We start from the raw sequence: 23,504 nt of genomic DNA, 5'->3' as shown, positions 1-23,504 counted from the left end.
TAATGTTTCCCAAGTGGGCCTATACCTTCTAATGCCCTCCTTGTCATTCCTTCTCAAAGGACAAATTCTTCAGATGAATGCCTCATTGGGTCATATGCTTTTTCAAGATCATGGCCCTGGACTATGTCCAAGAGGGCCTCCCATTTAAATGAAAGTCATTGTTGATCCAGATAGAGGAACAGAGAGCACACATTCTTAATAGCACCATCTTTCGGTCCACACTACAGAAATGTTGGTCTGAAAGGTCTGAAGGCCTGGGCCAGGACTAGCACAAGAGGGCTCTCCCTGACCTCAGCTTCAGCATGTGCCTTTGCCACAGGCCATGCTTCACTTCTCCTTGCCTGCCTGGGTCGACAATCAACAGGGCAGCAATCGTCTTGGAGCATCTCACTTGCCCCAAGGGGAGGCCAAGAGCTTTTGTTTTCTGGCTGAGGCCCAGGACTGACTCAGCGGAGAACGGGACCATATTGGCATGAGGGCCCGGGAGCCCTCACAGCCTCCACAGGGCTGGAGACTGCTGTCTCGTCCCGACCACCCAGATCTGCTACCCACAGGAACAAGGACGCCTCTGCAGAGCAGCCAAGACTCCAACACATTTCAGGGAGAGCACTGGCTCGCGAATTAATAACAAAGAGGGCTTTAAAGGGCACCCTCCTCTCGTTTACCTTATAGGCTTTCACAAACCGGACAAACACTGGAAAGAAGACAGAGGGTGGTGTTGTCTTGGGGTTTTCTCCAAAATACTTCACCACATCATCAAAGGCATCCTGTGAAGAAAGCAAATTTCTCCTGAATTTCATTAGTTCTAACATCTGAAGGTGATGTTCCGGGGGGAAAGCTAAAGCAGAACAGCAGCGACTAGGTAGTAGCTCCCACAGCTTCTCATCTCTGCAGCCTCCCTCCCCTCCCCGCAATTCTCTACAGCCTCTGTATCTCCTCCCAATACCTCATCAAAGGCAACCAGAAGATGTGACATCTCTGGGCCCTCCTACACGCCCACACACATGCCCCAGCACACACACAGTGAGGAGCCATTTCTTTCAAGAATTTCCTAAGATCAGGACAGAATCCCTTAGAACTAACAAAGTTAGAAGGGATCTTAGAAGTCACTCTCACTCCAAATCCCAGTCCCTTGCTTCAGTGGTCCTTACAATATCTCCACAGAGAGGACACTCAGTCTCTGCTTGAACTCTTCTGTGATGCAAGACAGCCCCAAACCAGAGGCCATACCACTGTGTCTGCTTTCTGAGTTCCCCTAATACTTTGCCTCCCCTTGTGTGGTGCTGTGCAGTTCGTTCTGTTTTGCAGGGTTGCCTATATATCAGTGACCCCCAATGCAGTTTAAGATTTTGAGGTCAAGTTCTCCAGAAACCTGATACACCAGAAAAGCTGCTTTGCTGAACACAGGCCTGACATACACTGGTTGAACTGAATACAGGACACATGCTAGAGGGAGCATAGGAGTGGAAGGTGAGGGGGAGGGGACAGGGAAAACCTCTGTAGAAGAGGGTAAAGACCCCAAACTAGAAACAAATACTGAGCAGAAAGGGGTGTTTCCATGGACAAGACTGGGAAAGATACCCCAATAATCAATAGATACGTAAGGAATCTACCCTCTGCAGACAGAGGGAAATAGAACGTTTCTCCCCTAACCCAGGGCCTCCATCCCAGGGGCTTTACGAAATCCAATCTCTCCTTCTTCCCGGGTGTCAAGGGGAACCAATACTTACCTGTGCAATCTTGGCATCATCCTGCAGCTTCTTCAGCTTCCCCTCATTGTTGAGAATGAACTCCTTCAGCAGTGTGTTGTGATCATGCATGGTGTACTCCCTCTTGGTCAAGTCCATGCCCCTCTGGAGCTCCTTGACATCCAGTAAAACATTCTCAAGGGAGACTGAAGTAGAGAAAGCAATGCCCCAGTGAACCTCAACCAGGAAAGTCAAAACCATACCAAGTCTGGCTGGCAAGTTCTCAGTAGATTCTTAGGCTCACATAAGGGCCTTAGATCTAGTTTGCGGTTTTCAGCATAGAGATCCTTTAATAGGAATAGTTTACAAAGTGCTCACTATCAAGCACTACATTAAATTCTTTATATGTGCTAATTCATTTGCACCATTAGCCCATTTGCCAATGAGGAAAAGCAACATAAAGAGGTTATGTGGCCTGCCCTAGGTCACATGGCTAGCAGAGGCGGTGGAGTTCAAGTGACAACAGCAGACTCCAAATCCTGTGCTGGTACACAACTACTCCATTTCTCTTAAAGGAAATAACCTATTGGTTGGCCTGTAGGCTCAGAGGTCCTTATCTATGACAGGCCCAAGATCTTTTAATCCTACCTTTTAACTCTTTTGCATTTCTGTGACTCTCCAGCAGGGGGAAGCATTCTGTCCCTCGAACTTTATTTGTACTGACTATTAGGACGCAAAGCAACCTTGGACAGCTTCTTTCTTTCTGTAGTGTGGCCACCTCCCAAAGCAGGCACACTCCTAGAGGCAGCTTCTCCACAGAGATTGGGACTCACCTCTAGCTCCACATTGTCCGACTCAGCTCTGCACGTGGATGAATCACAAAACAATGCAGTACGTTTCCCCTCACTAGACTCACACTGTCTTGTACATAGCAGGTGCTCAAAAGTGTTCACTGGATAAATGAAGGAGTGAGTGCACACATGTGAAGGTATAAAAAATCTGTGTTGGCTCACCTGGGCACCAGAGAGCAAACACAGAACAGTTTGGCCAGAGCCCTCCAATCTCCCCATTTTTCCAATTGATGTTTTTTTTTTTTTTCAAATGACACTTTTTGGGAATCCTATTTGGGGCTAAACAAAATGGTACTAATTAGTAAGGTGGGAATTTTCTTTTTAACTTTCTTCTTAATTAGAATTGTGATGTTTAAGAATCTCTAACTCAGGTAAAGGGGAAACTTGAAAGGAGAAAAACCACTTCACCAGAACAGAAATTCTGCTAACTGCCTAACAAGCCCTACGCCCTCAATAGGTCTGTCCCTGCCTGCATTGCACAGTTCTTCATAGTCACAAGATCATGTCCACTTGCCTCTCCATCTCTACTAGGGCTTTGGTAGCATCTATCCCAGTAACAGTGTATCATCTTACTCATTCATTCATTCATTTATTCACTCATTCATTTATTCCCACCATCCAATTAGCCAGGGGTTGAGGGAATTATAAAGGTAAATAAAACCTGATTATATCCTTAGGAAGTGGACAGGTTGAAACAGACATGCAAATTGTTATAACGATATTTGATACATCTTGTATGAGTGGGTAGTATGGAGTGCAATTTAGTAAGAACACAGAAGCAGCAGCCATTTACTCTGGCTGAGGAATTCAGAGAAGTCGTTGTCCTAAAAGATTCGATAAGCTTGGGGTAGGCGTCAGGAATCTCAATTCATAATAAACAACAGCTGCTTATGTTCAAGATCATAATTTGATATAAGTTCTATTGGTGTACAGTCAAGCCAGGCATCTATAATGAACAATATTTTGCTGCATGTTATCAAATGGCTAGAAGAAAGGAAATCAAATTCTTCATCAGAAAGAAATGATTGTTAGGTAATGATGAATATGCTAATTACCCTGATTTGATCATCATACATTGTATACATGTATTGAAATTGAAATTCAACTCTGTACCCATAGATATGTATAACAAATATGTTTCAATAAATTAAAAAAAGAAAAGAAACTCATAGCCTGTAACTAACTCTAAGGTCAATTTGTATATCATTCCTTTTTCCAACTTAATATTCTTTTGAAAAGACAGGGTACATTGGATGATATACTACACGAGAAGTAAGAAGACCTGAGTTCTAGCCCTGTTTCTATCACTTTATAGCCATGTGACATCGGGCAAGACATTTAACCTCTAAAAATGTCAATTTTCTCACCTATAACATGGACATCCACTGTGGGCAATGAATAGAAGAGAGAAGGTACACGAGTCTCAAAGACCAGATTTTTACCAAGAGGACAAAAAGAGAGATGACCTTCACACCTCATGCCCTCATTCACTATCACGCTCAGCAATGGGTGACACCGTGGCCCATGTGCTCCAGCTCAGAGATTCTGACTTCTTAACCTTGCCTTTTTAAACGGGTTCTGAAGAGTGTTTGTTTAAGCAGGGAATGGTACCCTCATGATCAAAGCCATTAAATACCTAAGTATTAATAACTGAAATCAAGTACCTGCAGCAGCTTTTTCCACATAATGAAGCTCATTATAAAACAGGGACACTTGGTGATATTTTTCTTTTACAACATTCGATATATAGTGCAACAGTGTTTGCTTTCGGTCTGTTGACTTTGTATCTAAGAGCTGGAAACAAAAGGGAACAGAGTTAGGTGCAAGAGCCCAGGGTGATGGGAGGGTTATCCACCAGATGATGATCTCAGCCAGAGTAAAGGACTGAGCACTGTTGCCCAACAGGTTGACAAAAAACATTCCCAGAAGAGATTCAAGACTCAATTTGTGCTTTAGTGAACCAGACCACTTATGCTTAAATGACTGGAGGACTTTCTGACCAGAGGATGTGTTAAACTTTGGGGATGACTCTAAGCAACTAAGAATGGTTCACATCTTTACTCTACTCCCCCCGCCCCCCACCATCTGCTATGCCACCTGCCCTGGCTTAAAAGCAGGGAGATTCTAGTTTTAGTGCTCTTCAAAGTGAAGGACCAGAGTAGAAGTGGAATGTAAAGCCAGCAGGTGTGTACAGGCGCTTCCTCCATAGCAGGACTCCTGTACTGCAGTCTTTACATTGAGCTCAGCTCCTCTCCTATTCCCAAGCCTCTGCTGACCTGAAACAGACATGCTTAACTGACCATGATCTGCTGGGGGCCAGACTGTGACTGACTGGGCACTCCCTATCAAATAACCATGTGTCCCCCCATCTGGGAACTCAACCCATTGCCCAACACTCTCATATGGAAGTCACGTGAGCCCTGCACAGCGTGAAGAGGGTTCCATGAATGATTTTCTCTAGTCCTGTTCATATACGTCAAGTGACTCTGAAAAGCACAGCACCTTTTTCCATGCAGCTAAAAAAACTTTTTTAGAAAATACAGAAAAGTATAAAAAAATTAGTTTGAAAAAATTCCGTAATTCCATCCAACCTCTCTGTTAACATTTTTTTTTTTTTTTTTTGGTGGCTGAAGAGTATGGCAATCCAAACCCTTGGCCTTGGTGTTACAACACCACACTCTAACCAACTGAGCTAACAAGCCAGCCCTTTTTTTCCTTTTTTTCCCCCGATGTATTTTACTTAGCTGAAATGAAACTGTACATGCAACTTATACAGTGCCTTATTTTCTAAACACAAAATTATCCATTTCTTTGAAAACTCTTCACAAGTGTTTTAACAGCTGAAGAATAGTTCACTGTTTACAGTATATTTAATCATTTCCTACAAGGATGGACCTTTATATTGCTGCTAATTATTTGTGACTACAATAGGCCCCTCTTATCCACAGGTGATATGTTCCAAGGTCCCCAGTGAATGCCTAAAACAGTAAATAGTACCAAATCCTATATATATATATATATATATATATATATATATATATATATATATATATATATATATACTATGTTTTTATCCTATACACACTTATGGTATTCTTATGATAAAGTTAAATTTATAAAGTAGGCACAGTAAGAGATTAGTCATAAAAACTAATAATAAAGTATAACAATTATAACAATATACTGTAATAAAAGTTATGTGAACATGGTCTCTCGAAATATCTTTCTGTACTTTACCCATCTATTTCTACACTGTGGTTGACTGAAACCATGGAAAGAGAAACTGCAGACAAGGGAGGACTACGATATTAATAAAATACAGAATTCATAATTCAGGCTCCTGAGGAAAGATTCTTAGAAATGGAAATACTGGGTCAAAGGATATAAGTATTTTGAAGGTTCTAAGTTCTTATTGTCAATGGTGTTTCAGAAAAATTGTGCTAATCGATCCTCCCACTAGCAGAGAATATTCATCAAAACATCCCACCCATACTTCCAAGATCAGACTCTCCCACCACCCCCCAGACTCAATCTCTGCCAGTTGTTTATCATTCACATAGATTTCATATTTCTTTTAGTCTACTCACCAGATCTAAACTCTGAAGTTTAAATCCATACACTGCTCCTCTTTTACTGCTATTCATATAGTTTCCAAGGGCCAAAATGATCTGCAAAAGAGAGAAAAGAGAAGCCCATCAGTACAGCGCCCCAGGCACTGGAATGCAGCTGACACGTCAGCTCTCCATACATGTATATGACGAAAACTTCACTTGCCTCCAGAATTTTCTTGAGTTTTTGAGATGACTTTATAGAGACAGATGCTGCTATAACTGCATGTAGTTGCTAGATTCCAATCAAAGGAAGGAAAGGAGGGGGGAAAAAAAGACATGTTAAAAATGGGAAACTAATTGAAAACTAAAAATTAATACAGAAGAAAACAGGCCTGCATGTAAACCTTAAAGTCTTAATGATGAGATTCTGTTTTTCCTAAGCATAATAAATTAGTTGTCCTGCTAGGTCTTAGGTAACCATATGTCATTATGTGCAAGCTCTACTCTAAAATTATTTGCCATAAAAAATAACATAGGAACTTGCTTATCACAAAATCTGTAACCAATCTATCACCAATAAGACTTAGTTAGGAGTCGTCAGTCTCTTCCAGCAGAACTCAATTCCCTGCCCACCACCTCTAATCATGTAATATAATTCATATTTTTAAATCAGTGGAGCTTCCCAAGAATGAAAAACAAAAAAACATCAAAACAAAAAAAGCAAACAGACATAATCACCCTCCAGAAGTTCTCAGAACACATTTTGAACAGATTTGCTACTATAATCAGTAACTAACAAAAGTTTACTTAGAAATAGAACTGGAAAAGAACTGAAGTTTATGACATTCATAAGTTTCCACCATATTAATGCAAGGGAATAAGAGATGGTGGGCTATTACTTCTACATAACCCCAGTCCACTGTAACAAACTTCCAAGGAAGAAAACTCCTGTGGTGAATTTAATGCTTCCAGTGAAATCTTAAGAAGCTTGTTTGCTAAAGACATGAGATCGTTTATTAAAAATAAAAGTCACATTTCAGTCTGGCCAACCCAGCCAAAAGAATGGCATCACCAAGTTTAAGAAAATGATTTTCTTTATCCTCTATACTGAAGTTTTCCTTAAAATCCAGAGGACATCCGTAACACAGAAAATGGCATTCTCTCGGGAGAAGAGCAATATGGAATATGGAAATTCAGTTTTCAAATTTACTTTGCAAACAATGTGAAAAAGATCACTGACATAAAAATGCAATCTAGAAAGTTCTGGGAAGGTGTCTTTGGAGTCCATCACACTGAGTGAATTCTGGGAGAGACATAAAAGGAAAAATGATTCTATATCTCTTTGGGCCCCGTCCCTTGACAGAGTTGGTCCACTCACAGGAGTCAGCATCTGAATGCTTTCGGCAAAGTTCCCAATGAAGGCCATGATGGTCATCTTCTGCATGAGCCTCTCGATTTTACTGAACTGCATCATGAACCGGTCTTCATCTGACAAGTTCTCTAGCGGCTTCCTTTCCCGCTCATAGAGCCGAAGCACTTTCACCTCATTCTCAGTGGGCAAGAACCTCATCAAACATTCTACAAAGTCTACAGGCAATGTCTTCAAGTCAAATCTGAAGATGAACGTGGACAGAGCGGTGTTAGAGAGAAAACCTCCTACCCTTTTCACCATACCTCCATCTGGTCCAGCTCATCAACTACCAGGTCAGTGAGTCTAAGAGTTCTACAGCTGTCCTGTGAAGCCCCACCCTGGTGCTAGTTCCTGACTGTGCAGCAGGTACCTTAGCTTGTCCTTCCTGAAAACCTGGACTTGATCACAACTACCACTCTCAGTTTTAAAACTACCGGCATTGTTCTAAGCCTCTAGAAATCTAGAGTCAACGACAATAGGAAGAGGCAAAAATGAAGTCTCAAGGACATGAGTGGTTCAAGGACATGTTTTTTAGGCATTGTAGACTGCATATCAGGTTTCAATATAAAAAAATCAGAACAGACTGTAGGAGGCACTAGACTATTAGATTATGCCTCCTGGCTTAAGGCATGAAATTGGAGCAAATGATTTCTCCCCTTTGCTCCTCTAAGAATCTCTTGCCAAAATTTATGAAATGCCAACCTCTGAAGAATTAGTTCCTAAAACATTTAATAATATTCTATCACATTTGAAAGTCACACTGGCCACAAGAGGAGTAGAAAGATTCTTTTAATAGAGAATAAGACCAATGCCTTTCATGCAGTTTAAGAATAAAAAAAAAAAAACTCTGTTTAAAATGTCATGAAAGTACTAAGAGCAACAGAATTCACATTCCTAATATTATGAATTAAAATATGCATCTGTATCATATCTGCATCTGGCATTGAACTGTATCATTCCATAAATGCCATCAAATTTATATTCAACAAATCTGGATAAAATCCATACACTCCAGAGAAAACTGATATTTTCTACCTTTTTCTTTTTAACATCTGCAACACTCAACTTTCCTTTTGTGTAAGCATTGCTGTAGACCTATGTAAAGAGCGGGCCAAGATAATAAATGATGCCACAAACCAGATGTTATTCCTCTAAAACAGTCACTCATTCTAATACAGCACTTCTTGGGTAAATTCTGGCCCACCTCATTAGTGTTAGCACCTTATTCAACTCCGAGGTAGCACATATGTAATAAAAGAATCTCTGAAGTGTGGATATCAAGAACTGCTCCATCTTTTATCTCAGAACTTTCCCCACAACTGAAATATTTCTGTTAACCACTAATTCATAACTTTCTTATTTTCATTTTTATCCTAAACTGACTAGGATATAATTTTCCAGAATGTCCTGAACTTACACATGAATAGCTTTACATATCTCATCAGCAGTCTTTCCAGCTTTCCTTAAAGTTATGGCAAGATTTTTGGCTCTATTTGCTTCTAGTAATGTCACTTTGTTTGATCCCTTCTGTGTTATCTTCTGTTTGCTTGAAGAAAGATCAATGGCAGGACCTTGAGCTTTTGTCTTGAATATTTCCTCAAATTCATCCACATTTAAATCCTGGGGTAAAGAGGGATGACATTGGCAAATTGGATTATATTTAAAGATTAAGTCAGAAATTCAGACATTTTAGACAGTTTCTTAAGCATCTGTCTTTGACCCTGGTTTGCTCTATTTTTCCTTTTTTTTTTTTTTTTTTTTTTTTTTTAAGATGACCGGTAAAGGGATCTTAACCCTTGGCTTGGTGTTGTCAGCACCACGCTCAGCCAGTGAGCAAACCGGCCATCCGTATATGGGATCCGAACCCGGGGCCTTGGTGTTATCAGCACCACACTCTCCCGAGTGAGCCACGGGCCGGCCCTATTTTTCCTATTTTTGTTAGAGTACAACTTCTGACACATATTCAGAAGTAAATGTTTAAAGTAGACTGATTCTAACCAGCCAATTCAATTGCCTTTCAATAATTAGCTTGCATAGACAGCTGCCACAGATTAAAATTAACCAAACAAGGTAGTCAGTATGATAATTAAGTCTCTTATCCACTTACATTTCAATAAAGGGTTTTATGCCCTTTTATAAATTAAGAGAAGAAAGTATCAGATATATATATTTTGACGTGTACACACTGCAGATGGTCATAACTATTTATTCCATTTTAACATAATTTTTTAGAACTATCTTACAAAATAGTGTTAAATTTTATTCTCTGATATTATAAATGTTTCTTCTTTATATAAAGGTACTTAAATCACTAGCATTTTATCACTGAAACTTCCAGGCTAATGGAGCACTCATTTTGGCTTTACTGCACAGAAAGCACCCCTAGTTTCTAACCAATGAGAAAAGATACCTCCAGAATTCGCTCATCATCAATTTCATTGAAAACTGTGCCATTGATCTGATTGGGCTTCAGAGCAACCCAGTTAAACACCGGCATTCTGAACTTCGTCTTGATTGGCTTCTTAATTTTCACAGCTAAAGTTGTCAGAGAGAATAAAATTAAGATCCCACCAAGACCGCATGACCCTCAGGAACAATCAGACAACAGTCCTTGCAGATGACACTTTTAACACTGGAGGAAAGCTGGCAAGAAGTGCTCAAATGTTTTTAAACATGGAAAATATCACACAGGGCTTTAACCAGAGCCATTTGAGGTCATCATTTTGTTGACTGACACATTATGTTAAAAGCTGTATAAGGGCCAGGGGTTGACTTTTTTTCTTTTTTTTTTAAATTCGGGCAATTGCATTGCTGCAGTACAGTTACAATATTAAGACAATGCTTAAGGCAAATATTGGAGAGCAAACATTATTGTCAATATTATTAGATAGCAGAGAGGGCAAATACTGTCAAATTTTGACATCCTAAATTCTTGGTTCTAGAACACATATCAATAAGCAAACCTTAAAAGACGATCAGAGATTACAGATAGTGGCTGTCTAAACCACCAGGAATGTAATGTCAAGAAGGCTGACTGTCAGCCAGAGCAATACATTCCTGTGGGTGATTCAGCCAATGGAGATTATACTGGCTGCTGAGTTATTTCAAACAGACCAAAGGCTGTGAATGGCCTAAATTAGAAAATGTTTAAGACGACAGAAGGAGTACTTAGAATCAAGAAATTGTACTGCTTCCCACGAATAGCCACAGTCCCTTTCTCCTCTTTTGAAAAAGTAAGTTCTCTCCAGAATCATTGATGTTTGACTAGAAGGCATCAATGAACTCATTAAAAATATCGAGAGTCTCTTAACAGAGAGGTTGGGATCCATGTTTTAGGGGCTGGCGGGAGTGCCAACTCCTCTCACCTTAGGAAATGAGCTAAAAAAGGTAATGCATTTAAAATTCTATTTATTAATTATACATTATAAAGAAGTCTTCCCAAACCATTTAGCTGTATACATTCACCTTCGTCAGTCTGTCCCGGGTAGCCCACCACACTATTTGGGAGCTTAGCTATTTGCCGTTATTAGCAAGGAAGGGAGGAGAACTTCAGCACTTCAGGGCAGAACAAAATAAAAGCAACACACAACTGAGCCGTGTCTGGCTGCCTGCCGGCCTCAGTTGGTGTTAACTGAAAAAGAAAGGCAGTGCCTCTCGTTCCTCCAGAGTTACAAAGGCCATATAAACAGCAGGAATGTCATCTGATAAACCCACACAAAAGCATGCAGGACCACAGAGACACAGCTTTTACCAAACCAGGCCTTTCCACCACCAAATGTGACACACCTTCATTCCCACTACCAAACAGGGTCAGACTCCTTGCCACACTTCATTTCTGTCCATGCTACCTAGGAGAACCAATGTCCTCTATGGGACAAAGGAACAGATCTTCCTCTACTCTGGCACTTCAGCATTGTTGGGGGAAAAGAAGGGGTGCAAGGGAGGTGCTGCAGAGGGGCCTTTTCATCATCTGAGGTGACAGGTTGGTGCCATTTGCTTCCTACTGTCCCTCTGTGGGCCCTGCGGGCTCAGGACGCTCACTACAAGGCATGCCACTTGCAACTGCCCTTCTTCTGACTCTTCAGCTAGATTAGGAGTAAGCCTGAGGTCAGAACACAGGCTCGAAAGCTCTCCTCGGAAAGGTCTTCCTGACTCTGACTGGGGCATGGGGGCAGGGGAAGAGGAGGAGGGGCACATAGGCGACCACGATATACACTGCATCCCCAGTGTTCAGGCTAAAGAAAGGGGCTCTGGAAGCCTGGCTGTTCCATGGAAATGGTGTGAGCAGAGACTGGTGGGAGGGGACAGGAAAGGGTCACCTAGCAGCTCTTCCTTGTTCTCCTTCTATACTCGGAATAAATCTAAAATCCTTTTAGAGTTGGAGCCTTAGATCCAACTATGAAAATTAAACTGAAAGAAGAAAAAAAAATTCCTTTTCTCAGAGGGAAAGGAACATAGCATATGAATCCAGGATGTCTGCTTAAAGGACGATAATCTCTTCTACAAGTTCAACTAAAACGGAGGGCCAGCCCGTGGCTCACTCAGGAGAGTGTGGTGCTGATAACACCAAGGCCATGGGTTCGGATCCCATATAGGGATGGCCGGTTGGCTCACTGGGTGAGCGTGGTGCTGACAAGTTCAACTAAAACGTGTGGGCAAACCTGGAATAACAGTCAGCCAACACCAAGACTTCCCGCAGACAGAGTCAAAATGCAATGGGTCAAAGTAAGATGGAGCGGAAAGATGTCAAGGACAGTGTGACCCACAGGAACACATGGCAAATATGCAACACACTCAGTGAGGAGCAACCTACAGAAAAGCTTGATTGGCCCATCTTTTGTGGAAGCAGAAAGAACAGAGAAATACAAAAAAATTAGATATGGTTAGAGTCAAGTGGCTCAGCAGTTCATGTACTCTTAGCATAGAATTTCATGCTTCTTGGACACATTTCAGAAGGCAGCACAGAGCCAGGAATTCATTTCCATTCAGGCCTGCCTTGAAGACTCACTATTTTGTTTCTTTTTTTTAATCTCACTTTTTTTTTTTAAATCCTTTTTAGAAAAGGGAAAGAAAAAAATTTTTTATTTCATTGTAGTGGTCCCAAACAGCCATACTGAACAGTGCTAGGTATTCCATAGAATATGAACAATTTTTTAATTAAAAAAAAAAAACTCAGCCAAAGTCCAAATTCTCATTGTGAAAATCCAAGCACATCCACCCAAAGAGCCAGCTAAGCAGTTCGTCACAGGTGACCAGCCCCAGGAACGGGAAGCCAGATTGCTCTATCACAGGTTTGAGGAAGAAAGCCTTACTCTTCAAATGCATATTTCACACTACTAATATTTTCTCTAAAATGCAGAGAAAACTCTAAACTAGATAAACTATGGAAACCTCTTCCTAGTCCCTTTTCTTAGCCACCAAGAACACATTTGCTCATTGCCTGTTGAAGAGATGAGATATCCAAAGGCCTGCAGATCCAAAGGCCTGCTGATACCATAGGTTTCTGACTTCCCAGATGTCCTGGCACATCGGCTCAGCTCTGTCTTTGGATTCTGTCTGGCCTCTTGGTTCCAAAGAGAAAGAGAGAGATTCACGGAACACACTGGCAAAACATCTCACAAAATGGGCTTCAATCACTAAGTACTAACAACCAAATTAGGGATAAGTAATAAAGGGAGATTAAAGGCCTTGTAGAAATTACCTATCTCAAGGTATCAAAGATTCGTAAGGATCTTGTAAAACAAGGTGTCTCTTGAAATCATTTAACAGAGGACTAAAGAGGAGTTTCTTCAATCCCACCTACAATCCTCTAAATTGTGCAAAACACAACAGGGACAACTTCAATTGTAGCAACTCTGAAGGCAGCAGTTGGTTATCAGCTGAGCACAGAGCTCCACATCTTAAAATTGAGGAAATCAACAGAGCCAACACATCTTAACAATTAGGTAGTGGAAAGAGCCCAGGCCAAAAAAAAAAGAAAAAAGAAAAATCAACCAGATGAAACACAACCCTCCAGAAGGAGGCACTTCAGAGTTCTGCTAGAGCTCAGGTGAATGAAGAGGATGCTGAGTGACAGTAGCTTTTGCCAGAGAGAAAGGAAGCAGTGCCAAGCAAGACACTTCAGCAGACATATCTCGCAGTGAGTGCTCCCCAGGGGCTGCAAGGAAAGCCAAATCGGGGAGCCCAGGGGCACATGACAATTAGGGGTTTCCACACGCAGTCACTGAGAGCTGTCTGTTGAAGGAACAGATTCCCGGGGCTTGTTATGAGGGGTTTTTTTGTCTGCTTATTTACATTCCACAATCCAACAGTTCCATGATGACTTTCCTCCACCTTTTCTCCTTCAGAAGCAATAAAAGTTGTAGAAGAAAGTAGGAGATGGGGAAGACCTTGAAGGGTAGAAATAAGCCACTGATTTACTATGAGCATTATTTTGAACCGGCATCTTCTTTTGTTTCTTTGACAGTTTTATAGAAGTTGGGCGGAAGTAAAACCATGGATTTAATGTGGAACAAATGTGTCAAGGAAAGCTTCTGGGTGTCCAAAAGGGCTCCAGTCATTATGATGAATTAGCCCTCATGACTGGCTGGTAGACCTGCAGATGGGGCCCTGGAAGGGATGGAGACTAAGAGATCTTTACAGCTAAGACTATCTTTTAGACTTCAGGCAAAAGGCTCCAAAAACTACTGCAGCCTTAGAAATGGAGGCTATCAGAGTGGTAGTTCTTTATCAGAAGTAAGAGACCAATAAATTGGGACTGAAGTGGATGAGGAGGCGCAATTATCTCATGTCACAGAGATGGCAAAGCTCAGAGCAATTTCAAATGCCAGGGAAACATTTCATGAGCAGGAAAATGGCTTGCAGTATTACAGAAAAGAGTAAAAATTCATTTCCATGAGTCAAAAATAAGAACTTATATTACAAGGTATCAGAGCAACTCTCCTCCTCTCACCCTATCCCCCCACCCCCCATTTCATTTCTGGTGAGGTGAGGATACTGCAGTCTATCTCCTAGTTAGCAAGAGGACACTATGAATTATTTGGAAGCATTTCAAGGCATGGAGAAATGCTGTTGGCAGCACTTTCCCTTGAAGCTTAAACCTACTCTAGCAAACTCTGAGTCTTCAAATGCTCAGAAGACATGCCCGGAAGCCTAAATCAGGCAATTACACATAAAGTCATCTTTCTCTTTTATGGATGACATCACAGATACCTTTAAAATAAAAAGAGCCAGAAGCACTCAGTATCAATACCTAATACAGAGCTTTGATGACTACAGATGTCCAGGAAGTGTTGGCTGAACCCACAGAAATGCACTGATTTTTAAGGAGGTAACGTGTCTCTCTTCCTTCTCTAGGTGGGGCTGGTGGAAGGCAGAAGGATGACGTGAGAGATCAGAACCTCCAGCTAGGGAGCATGTGACAAGAGCTACTCAGAAAAATGCCTCTCAATTCCCCTTTACTGGCTACATTAGCAGGAATGTTCTTATACTAAGAAGAGATCACATCATTGCAAGAAACTTGGACTCTGAAATATCTTATCTCCGGAGATAAGACAAATGAGTATTTCTTACATAGTACCTGGGTTTTAATTCTGTGCTCTTACCTGCTAATCCTGAGTTGAAAACCACTGTGGGTGAAGATGTTCCGGGAAGTGGGGGTGCAGAGGGAGGAGGGGGCGGTGGTAAAGGAGGAGCTGGCACAGTCTCAGCTGCAGGACCCGGGAGAGGAGGTGGAGGCGGGGGTGGGGGTGGCGGGGGTGGAGGAGGAGGTGGGGGAGGCGGGGGTGGTGTTACTGGACCATTTTGCACTAGCAAAGAGAAAAAAAACAAATGGACTTTGAAAACAGAGGAATGGTTTTCCCACAATGTCACGTGCATGAAAGTATTTGAAAAGAAAACACTTAAAAGGACAAAGGATTGCTTTCAAAAACCATAAAATGTCCTTACTGACAAACAGGGAAAATATCACAACATATGTCAAATGAAGATTTATAACCTTAATCTCAAAATGTAAATAGTTCTTAAAATCAATAAGTGAAAGAACTTGCCAACCAAAGCAGACAAAGGACAGAAATGGACAATTGGTAAAAGAAGAACTACAAATATCCCGATACTACCTTAGTTCTCCTGCCAAGGCTTCTCACCTGCTTCAGGTGTGTCTAATGACAGAGGTAGTGGTGGAGGAGGAGGGGGCAAGGAACCCAGGGAGGCAGCCCTGGTCACTGGTCCCACACTGGTACTTGCTACCGCTTCTGATCCCATGGACAATGTGCCAGAAGCCACAACTGGCAGTATGGCGATGTCCCCGTCCCCTTTCTTCTGAATTTTAATGGTCCCTTGTTTCTCCAGTTCATGAATCTTTTTTTCCAGGGTCGACTGCCTTTGAATGGCTTCTTCTTTTTCTTTGACCATTTTTCTTAATGTATGAACTTGGGTATTTGCATCTTTGTAGATTTCCTGTAAAAGAGTCAAGAATTTGTCTTCACATGACATTCATACTTATTACCACTAGATAGGAAAACTGAGGATAAAGAAAGTAACTAAACAGAGAGAAAAAGGATACTAATATAAATAGGAATGCTATGGAACTCAGCCAGAACCTATAATATCCCATTAATTATTAATTGTATGCTAGGAATGCATGCAAGATATTCTAGCAATTGTTATTGTTAATCAAGTTCTATTTAATAAAGGCACTAACTCAATTTTCCCTGCAGGTGGAAAGAAACAGAGCAGAGAGGACCCCAAAAGCTGACTTTAGCATATCCCGAGGGTATTCTGGTGGTGCGGCATTCACCTTATTTTAAAATTCGTTTGTAACTCCTAGATACACATATCAGCTAACAATAGGCAAAAAGGCCCCAAATCGGCCTTGGATAGAAGTCAAACTGGGATTAAAAATCTGCAAAGCATGGAATAACCTACTCATGAGTAACCAGGGCCTGACTGTTCTTGAATGGATTTCTCTGGCTTTCACAATGCCCCCCTGACCGAGCTTAGGACAGCGATTGTTGTAACATTTCCCCTTTGGTAATGTAGTTAACAAAAGAGCAAAGCTTTCCTCCACTAATTACTTATTTCTGTCTGGGTTTTTAGCAGAAAACAAAGAAGCTATCATTTTCGATTCAAAGGCTGTCCTGGTTCATTTCATAAGGGGCCCATAGAGGTTCCAGTGAAAGGATTTTATGGAACTGAACTTACTTGCTGGGCCTCATACATGTGATCTCTCACCACAAACCTCCAGCAGGCAGGGAAACATTCTTCACACCCTGTCTATTATTAATAATCTAAGAGTCTGAATTTGAATTGAGTCCATATGCTACAACTTCGTCTCAATGGCATGACAGAAAATAAGTTTCCTAGAGTTAACTGAAGGCCATGTCAGAATATCAACCAACACACAGACATGATAACATCACATAAAATGTGCCATTTCGTTAATGGTGGTGTAAAAGCAAGCCATTTGCCTGAAAGCCCTCCAGGCGTTTTGGTGTTTTTACGTTCTGTACAATTCCAGGCACATGGATGGCACTCCATAAATACCTGACACTGAGTTAAAACAACACTGAGGCCAAATAAAATAGCTGGGATTATCTGATAATAAAATGGATTGGTTTTGCTTTACCTCCCCCCCCCTTTTTTCTGTTGAATGTCATTAGGTTTAACCTGTGTTGTGATTTCCCTGTTTCCACAGCAACCACCAAATCTGGTTTTGAGTAGAAGCAAAGCAAAAAAATACAAAGAAGCCTGAGCCCTAATAAAAATAAATAAGTGGCATGAATTAAATCCATGCTGTGCTTTTATTTCCAACCAAATGGGTGATCCACAGAATCAACTCAGCCTCCTCCAGATGAGAAAACACTGTTGCTCCCAAAATCTGTGATAAGGAAATACTGAACTCCCAGCATTTGATTACATACACATGTGTATACATCCCCTGACTATGTGTACTTTTCATGTGAGTATCACCCCTGAAACAGTTCCAATGAATATGCTGCATGCACTGATGCATTCCTGAATTGAATGTACTCCACCCTCGACCAGGCCAAAGCTGGAGCACACTCCCCAGGATGCCCACCTAGGGTGGCTGTCATCATCACACTTACTCGAACAACATCCAGCTCCTTGTTTCTCTGCATGAGCTGCTTTTCCAGTTCCACGATCTTGGACATGGCTTCATTCTCTGTGTCTTGCAGTTTTTCAGATAACTGTAAAATTTTGAAAAGGAAGCTGTGTCACACATTGGATTGTTCTGATCAGGTCCTCAGTTCTCAGAAAGTGTAGCTCCAAAAGCATGAGAAGCCCATCAGAGTCCTGCATGTGTTCCACAAGTTGTGTTCTGAAAATGTTAATATTTATAATATGGTTCTGAATACATATTTGTTTCTTCCAGGAATTAATAATTATACGAGATCCTTAATAAAACCCATACGTCAGCTCCTTAATGTTTCAACATACAGTCTGTCTTCCTCCATTTCTGCAGGGGCTACTAAGGGTAGAGAACAGTAAGATGGGGGGCCCTTCCTTTGCCACTCCACCCCCCCCCCCCCCGCAAAAAAAAGAGCTATCAGGCAAAAGCTTTTGAAAATTATTGATCCAGAAAACTTGGTTCTGTCATTTTAGGTAGCTAACTAAAAGAATACTGCACTTATTTCAACCCAAACTATGCAAATCATAAAAGTTATTTGGTGGGCAGTTCAATAAACAGGTGTTTGGCTCCAGAGTGGATGTGTAAGTGCAGTGATGAAAGAGAAGGATGGGGGAGCCACATGCTGAATAGTTGCTTTTCACACAAACCTCTAAAATTAAGCAATTTCTGATTTCTTACATATCACTGAAAATGATCACAAGCAAAGACAATCACGGAGGCGAGGCAAGGAGGAAGGATGAAGATTTATGCTGATCAGGTTCAGAATATAATACAAATCTTTTAAGAGAAGAAATATGGGGCCTGTAAATTCTCTTCCTAAGTAGATGCCAACTAGGTCACTGTAGCTCTTACAAAGGGAGAGTTTTTGGCTCACCAACTTGGCTTAACCAAAAGCAATAAAGATGCCCATTTTCAGAGTGATGGGAAAAGGGGAAGGAAATTAAACACATGTAGAACTCTTTAAAAGAAAATGTGGAGGAAAATAAATGGACTGTTCAAAGGGGCAAATAATACTCCTCCAAAAAGAGACAATTTATTTCACAATCAAGGAAAATACCAATCAAAATTCATCAAAAGAATATGGTCCTCACAATGCTTGGGCTTTTAAGAAGCACTAGTTTTCTGTTCATTCTTGCAATATTGAAATATTTGTCAAATGAATGAACAATTGAACAATCTCTGAAGCCTTTTAGCTCGTATTTGACTGGGTCTGTGGCAAGAAAAACCTCTGAAAGAAAAATGAGACCCGTCCAGATACAGCGTTGGCATTATACTGAGAGGATACTCTTCTTCACAGAAGAGGATATATGGGAAAGTTTGGGGATATCCTTGAAAACGCCCATACTTGAAATGAGTCTATTTAGATTCTGAGTAACCATAAGACAATGCTCAGACACGCGTCATGGAAACACGAGCTAATCCTGTGCATAGGCCTGTGTGGACATATTTGATAAGAAGGTGGCTCATATTCAGAAGATACTTCTCCACCTCAGGCCAAATTCCCGTAGCTGAGTTATATTTCTCTCTAATCTTTTAGGTAATGCCAATCATTCACCTCTCCTGCACCTGTAGCTAAGATCGCCCGGAATGCAACCCAGCAGAAATGAGCAGGAATGCAACCCAGCAGAAAGTGAGCCAAGGCCAGGCAACGGGTCCTGCTTTGTCTTAAGTAACACACCTGCCTTCTTTGAAAGAACCCAGAAAGGCTTCTGATAACTTTCTATCCCAGGTTACAGCTCATTCCTATACTCCACATCCTTTAATTTACTACCATAAAAGCTATCGTGAATTCTACTTTGCACCCCATTGAAATGTGAGGAATTTTCCCTTTTCTGAGACGTAGTTACATGAGAAATGTTTTCTTCCAGTTCTTCCACTCTCTCCAAGGCTGCATTCTTAGTTTCAGCATCTTCCAGCAGAGCTCCTACATCAAACACATTGTCCAGGTAGGCCTGGATCTGGACCTGTAGCTTGTCACTCTCCGTGTGTTTCAGCTTCTAAGAACCAGAACGCAAGAGAAGATAGTGTTAGCTTATCTGTGGAAACAGAACATAATTAGCCAACAACCTATATGTTTTGTTTGTTCCAAATAGTCCAGCCTTTTCCAAGAGAGGGTTGACTATATCATCTTCCTTAACAAAATTATGGAGTGACTGCCTAAGAGGGTACCATTCTGGTGAATACCCTCTCCCAAATATACACCCATTTCCCCCCAGTCCTTCCTGCCCCATGTACTTATATTCCAATCTAAAACATGTTAATATAGGTGAAATCAGGACAACAGAAAAATTGAAAGTAACTTCAAAAGGGAACAGTCAGAAGCAACATAAAACTTGAGGGGTATCTTGTGCACTAGAAGAGATTAAAGTAGGGATACCCTGCCTGGGTTGTGATGGGGATCCCAGTGGGGAGAGAGGGTTAGGTGGGAGGTAGGGTAGACATGGAGGGAATCTATGTTTAGTCTTGGGGCTTATTTTAGCACAAATTGCCAGATCCCACCCACCATGATTCCTTCCCTAAGTCAGAACCCGGCATCCACAGCTCAGGGCTCTCCAAAGCACAGATCAGAAAGTTTTCCCAGTTCACTGCATCCTAGACTAGGCATCCTGAAGGAACTCTGCCAGCTCTAAGGTGACACTAGAGGTCAAGTAAATCAGTGAGTCTTCCCTACAAGTAACATCAGTCATGACTTTCCCTGGGGAACAGATGAGTGGCTAGAATAACATCTGGCACATGGCTGATGCCAATAAACATTTACTGAACAAATCAATGACTACTTACAAAGCTGAAGGTTTATAAACTAATGAAGCACTTATACATCTATCAGAGTCCAGAATCAACACACCAAAAATTTAAAGATATAGAGTTTTGAGAAAATCTTAAATTTTTAAGAAGAATTCCACTCTGCATAAATTCTCAAGAAAATAATTTTTCCTAGGTCTAATCTGGAATTCTACAATATAGCTTGTTTTAAAAGAGTATATTCCATCTTAGTTTAAGACACAACTGAAAAAGATTTCTGAATAAAGGCAAAGGCTAGGAAAGAAAATGAAGAAGATGATTAAAAGGATTTTTCACGAGATTCACAGTTAATAATGGGAGGTCACTGATATGTTACTACCTGACATTATAACCTGGAACCTAAAGCTATCTGCTAGGACATCACAAAACTGAACCCAGAGCACCATTAGAAATCTATACACCCAATTTTTATTCAAATGCTACAGTTACGAAGCATATGGGGAAAGAGGGTAGACAATCTTTGATCTCAAAGCAGAAAAAAACCCTTCAATACAATATTCTGCCAATGACATGAGTGAGTCTTCAAATAAATAGGAAAACAATTCAAACTCTTTAATGGAAATCTATTATGTCTCTCTCTGAGTAAACCGTTTAGACAACATTAGATCAGTCAAGAGCAGTCCAGCTGGTCCAGTAAGGAAGGCTATCACATCGAGAGTAACCAGTTCTACGATTCTGCCTCACAGTAAACTGAGGGTACAGGCTGTGTAATCTCCTGGGTGTATCCCTAACGAAGACAGGCAGCTGAACTCTGGAAATGTCCAAGGGAAGTACTTCTAACTTCTTCATAGCTAGAAACAGCCCTGAAACTGAGGTCCACAATTCTTGCCCTATCACTAGTAGTCTTCCAAATTCAACCAAACCATTCCTATATGAAAGGGAAAACAGAAACAGCCTAAGAGTCAAAAAAACAAGGCCACATCCCATACACATGTAGCTATTCAAGTCCGTTTATGATTTTCACATCAACTTTCTGTTTCTTAACTGAAGAACTTCAGAGAACTGGCTGAGTACTCCTGCAAGGCAGGAAGAAAAAGAGAAACTTTAAACCTCGTTCTCCCAAGAACTGAAAGTGGAACTTCTAAAGCCACAAATACATTAAGCAGCATTTAACAGCTTTAGGAGGAAGTCTCTAGTGTACATTTCCTCATTATTTTTTTATGCTCCAAGCATTTACTCATCATTCTACAGCAGTCTTGGTTTGACTCTCCCTGCCCAGATGGGTCCCCAGAGTAACCAAGAACTCAGATTACCCAACAGCCCAGATGATGGATGCCATGAGACTTGACCCAGACAGAGCTCAAAAGCAGAGGAAAGCTGTAGCAAGCCTGCAAAAGGTTATCTGAAAGGCTGCTGGCAAAAGACTGCCTGAGGTCCCAGGAGGTCTGCAAGAATCCAGCTTCTCTGATAGATTGCATCATTCAGATTGGTCCCCTTTAACTAGCACAACAGCAGGTGACTGCATAGAGCTGGAAGCATTCTTTAGCTACTCTAAAAGTAGACCTTTGTGGGTAGGCAATAAATCGATTCTTATATTGGAGCCACAGGTTACTGCCATACTCACGTCCAAGTATTCATCCAGGCCTAATTTGGTAAATTCATATTGGAGGTGAACTCTGAAATTCATATCTTCTACTGAATGGACTACAATATTAATAAACTGCATAGAAGCCACCTGAAATGAAATTGCCAAGGGGTTAGATGGGCTCCAAACTTTTCTCTCAGTTTAATCACAAGCATGTGCTTTCAATTTCACAAATCTAGGCTCACTTACCAATTTCCTTTTCCTTCATTTCACTGGGTCTTTAAAAATAATTTACAATTTTTTAATTCAAGAAGCCATAGAGGCACCAAAATAAGATACCACTTCACACCCACTAGAATGGCTACAATCAAAAACAAATATAATAACAAGTGTTGGAAACGATGTAATGAAACTGAAACCCTCATCCATTGCTGGTGGGAAAATGGTGCAGCAACTTTGAAACATGTGACAGTTCCTCAACATGTTAAGCACAAAGATACTACAGGACCCAGCAGCTCCACTTTTAGGTACATAACCAAGAGAAATAAAAATATATGTCCACATAAAAATTTGTACACAGATGCTAACAGTAGCATTATTCATAATGACCAAAAAGTAGAAAGAACCCAATGTCCATCAATTGATTGATAAACAAAATGTGGTATATCCATACAATGGAATATTATGTAAATGCTACAACATGAATGAACTTGAAAACATGTTAAATAGAAAAAGCCAGTCACAAAAGATGACACGTTGTATGATTCCATTCAGACAAAATATCCAGAATAGGTTAAACTATAGAGATAGAAAGCAGGTTAGCAGTTGCCTAGGGCTGGGGCACCTGGGGAGTGACTGCTAATGGATACAAGGTCACTTTTTTTGGTGACAGGCAGGTATGGGGATCTGACCCCTTGACTTTGGTGTTATCATCAACACTGGGTTTCTTTTAGGGATGACAAAATGCTTTAAAGTAGATTTTGGTAATAGCTGCACGATCCTGTGAATACACTAAATATACATACAATTATACACTTTAAATGGGTAAATTGGTATGTTGATTATATCTCAGCAGAGCTGTTCTTAAAAAGTCATATAGGTATATAAAACAGTGTAAATTTTTACAGGTACAACATACAAAATGTGAAAATTATTACAAAGAATATTTAAATCACCTATAATCTCACCACAGGTAATTGCTTCTAAAAATTCACTGTGAGATCCACCATATCAACAGAATAGTAACAGCTCTGTTCCATCTTTCCATATAATCGACCAGTGTACAGCGCATAAAAGCTTTAAATATACTGCTTTCTCCCCACAACTGCATCAGTGGCACAAGTACCCAGTATGGTAAATAACAGAAGAGAGTCCAACAGATCTATTTTGCTTTCAATCATGATAGTCGACTCTTGGTGAAAATCTCTTACTAATGCTTTCCCTCAATGGCTGTGACCCAGCAGAGTACCTGGCAAGGGGGTAAAATGATCAAGGGACCCATATTCACACTTATTCTGAGAACCACC

At 40.9% G+C, this 23,504-nt stretch overlaps 1 protein-coding gene across 4 annotated transcripts in view; it reads right to left on the bottom strand.

Moving 5' to 3' along the window:
- FMNL2 (formin like 2) overlaps positions 1-23,504 on the bottom strand; it is a 281,747-nt gene that overhangs the window by 10,610 nt on the left and 247,633 nt on the right. For all 4 annotated transcript variants that reach the window (XM_063094051.1, XM_063094061.1, XM_063094070.1 and 1 more), the window contains 13 exons: positions 22,018-22,128; positions 19,499-19,648; positions 17,608-17,709; positions 15,646-15,958; positions 15,106-15,309; positions 9,912-10,036; positions 8,919-9,121; positions 7,469-7,703; positions 6,314-6,382; positions 6,127-6,207; positions 4,204-4,333; positions 1,731-1,894; positions 666-767 (listed from right to left, as the gene is read on the bottom strand). In XM_063094051.1, coding sequence (XP_062950121.1) covers positions 666-767; positions 1,731-1,894; positions 4,204-4,333; positions 6,127-6,207; positions 6,314-6,382; positions 7,469-7,703; positions 8,919-9,121; positions 9,912-10,036; positions 15,106-15,309; positions 15,646-15,958; positions 17,608-17,709; positions 19,499-19,648; positions 22,018-22,128 — 1,989 coding nt within the window. The remainder of the gene's footprint in view (positions 1-665; positions 768-1,730; positions 1,895-4,203; positions 4,334-6,126; positions 6,208-6,313; positions 6,383-7,468; positions 7,704-8,918; positions 9,122-9,911; positions 10,037-15,105; positions 15,310-15,645; positions 15,959-17,607; positions 17,710-19,498; positions 19,649-22,017; positions 22,129-23,504) is intronic.

Source organism: Cynocephalus volans, chromosome 1 (assembly GCF_027409185.1).
Source record: "Cynocephalus volans isolate mCynVol1 chromosome 1, mCynVol1.pri, whole genome shotgun sequence".
NCBI classification, from domain to species: Eukaryota; Metazoa; Chordata; class Mammalia; order Dermoptera; family Cynocephalidae; genus Cynocephalus; species Cynocephalus volans.
Note: the sequence above shows the minus strand (reverse complement) of the source record. Positions and strands in the feature narration are given on the sequence as shown.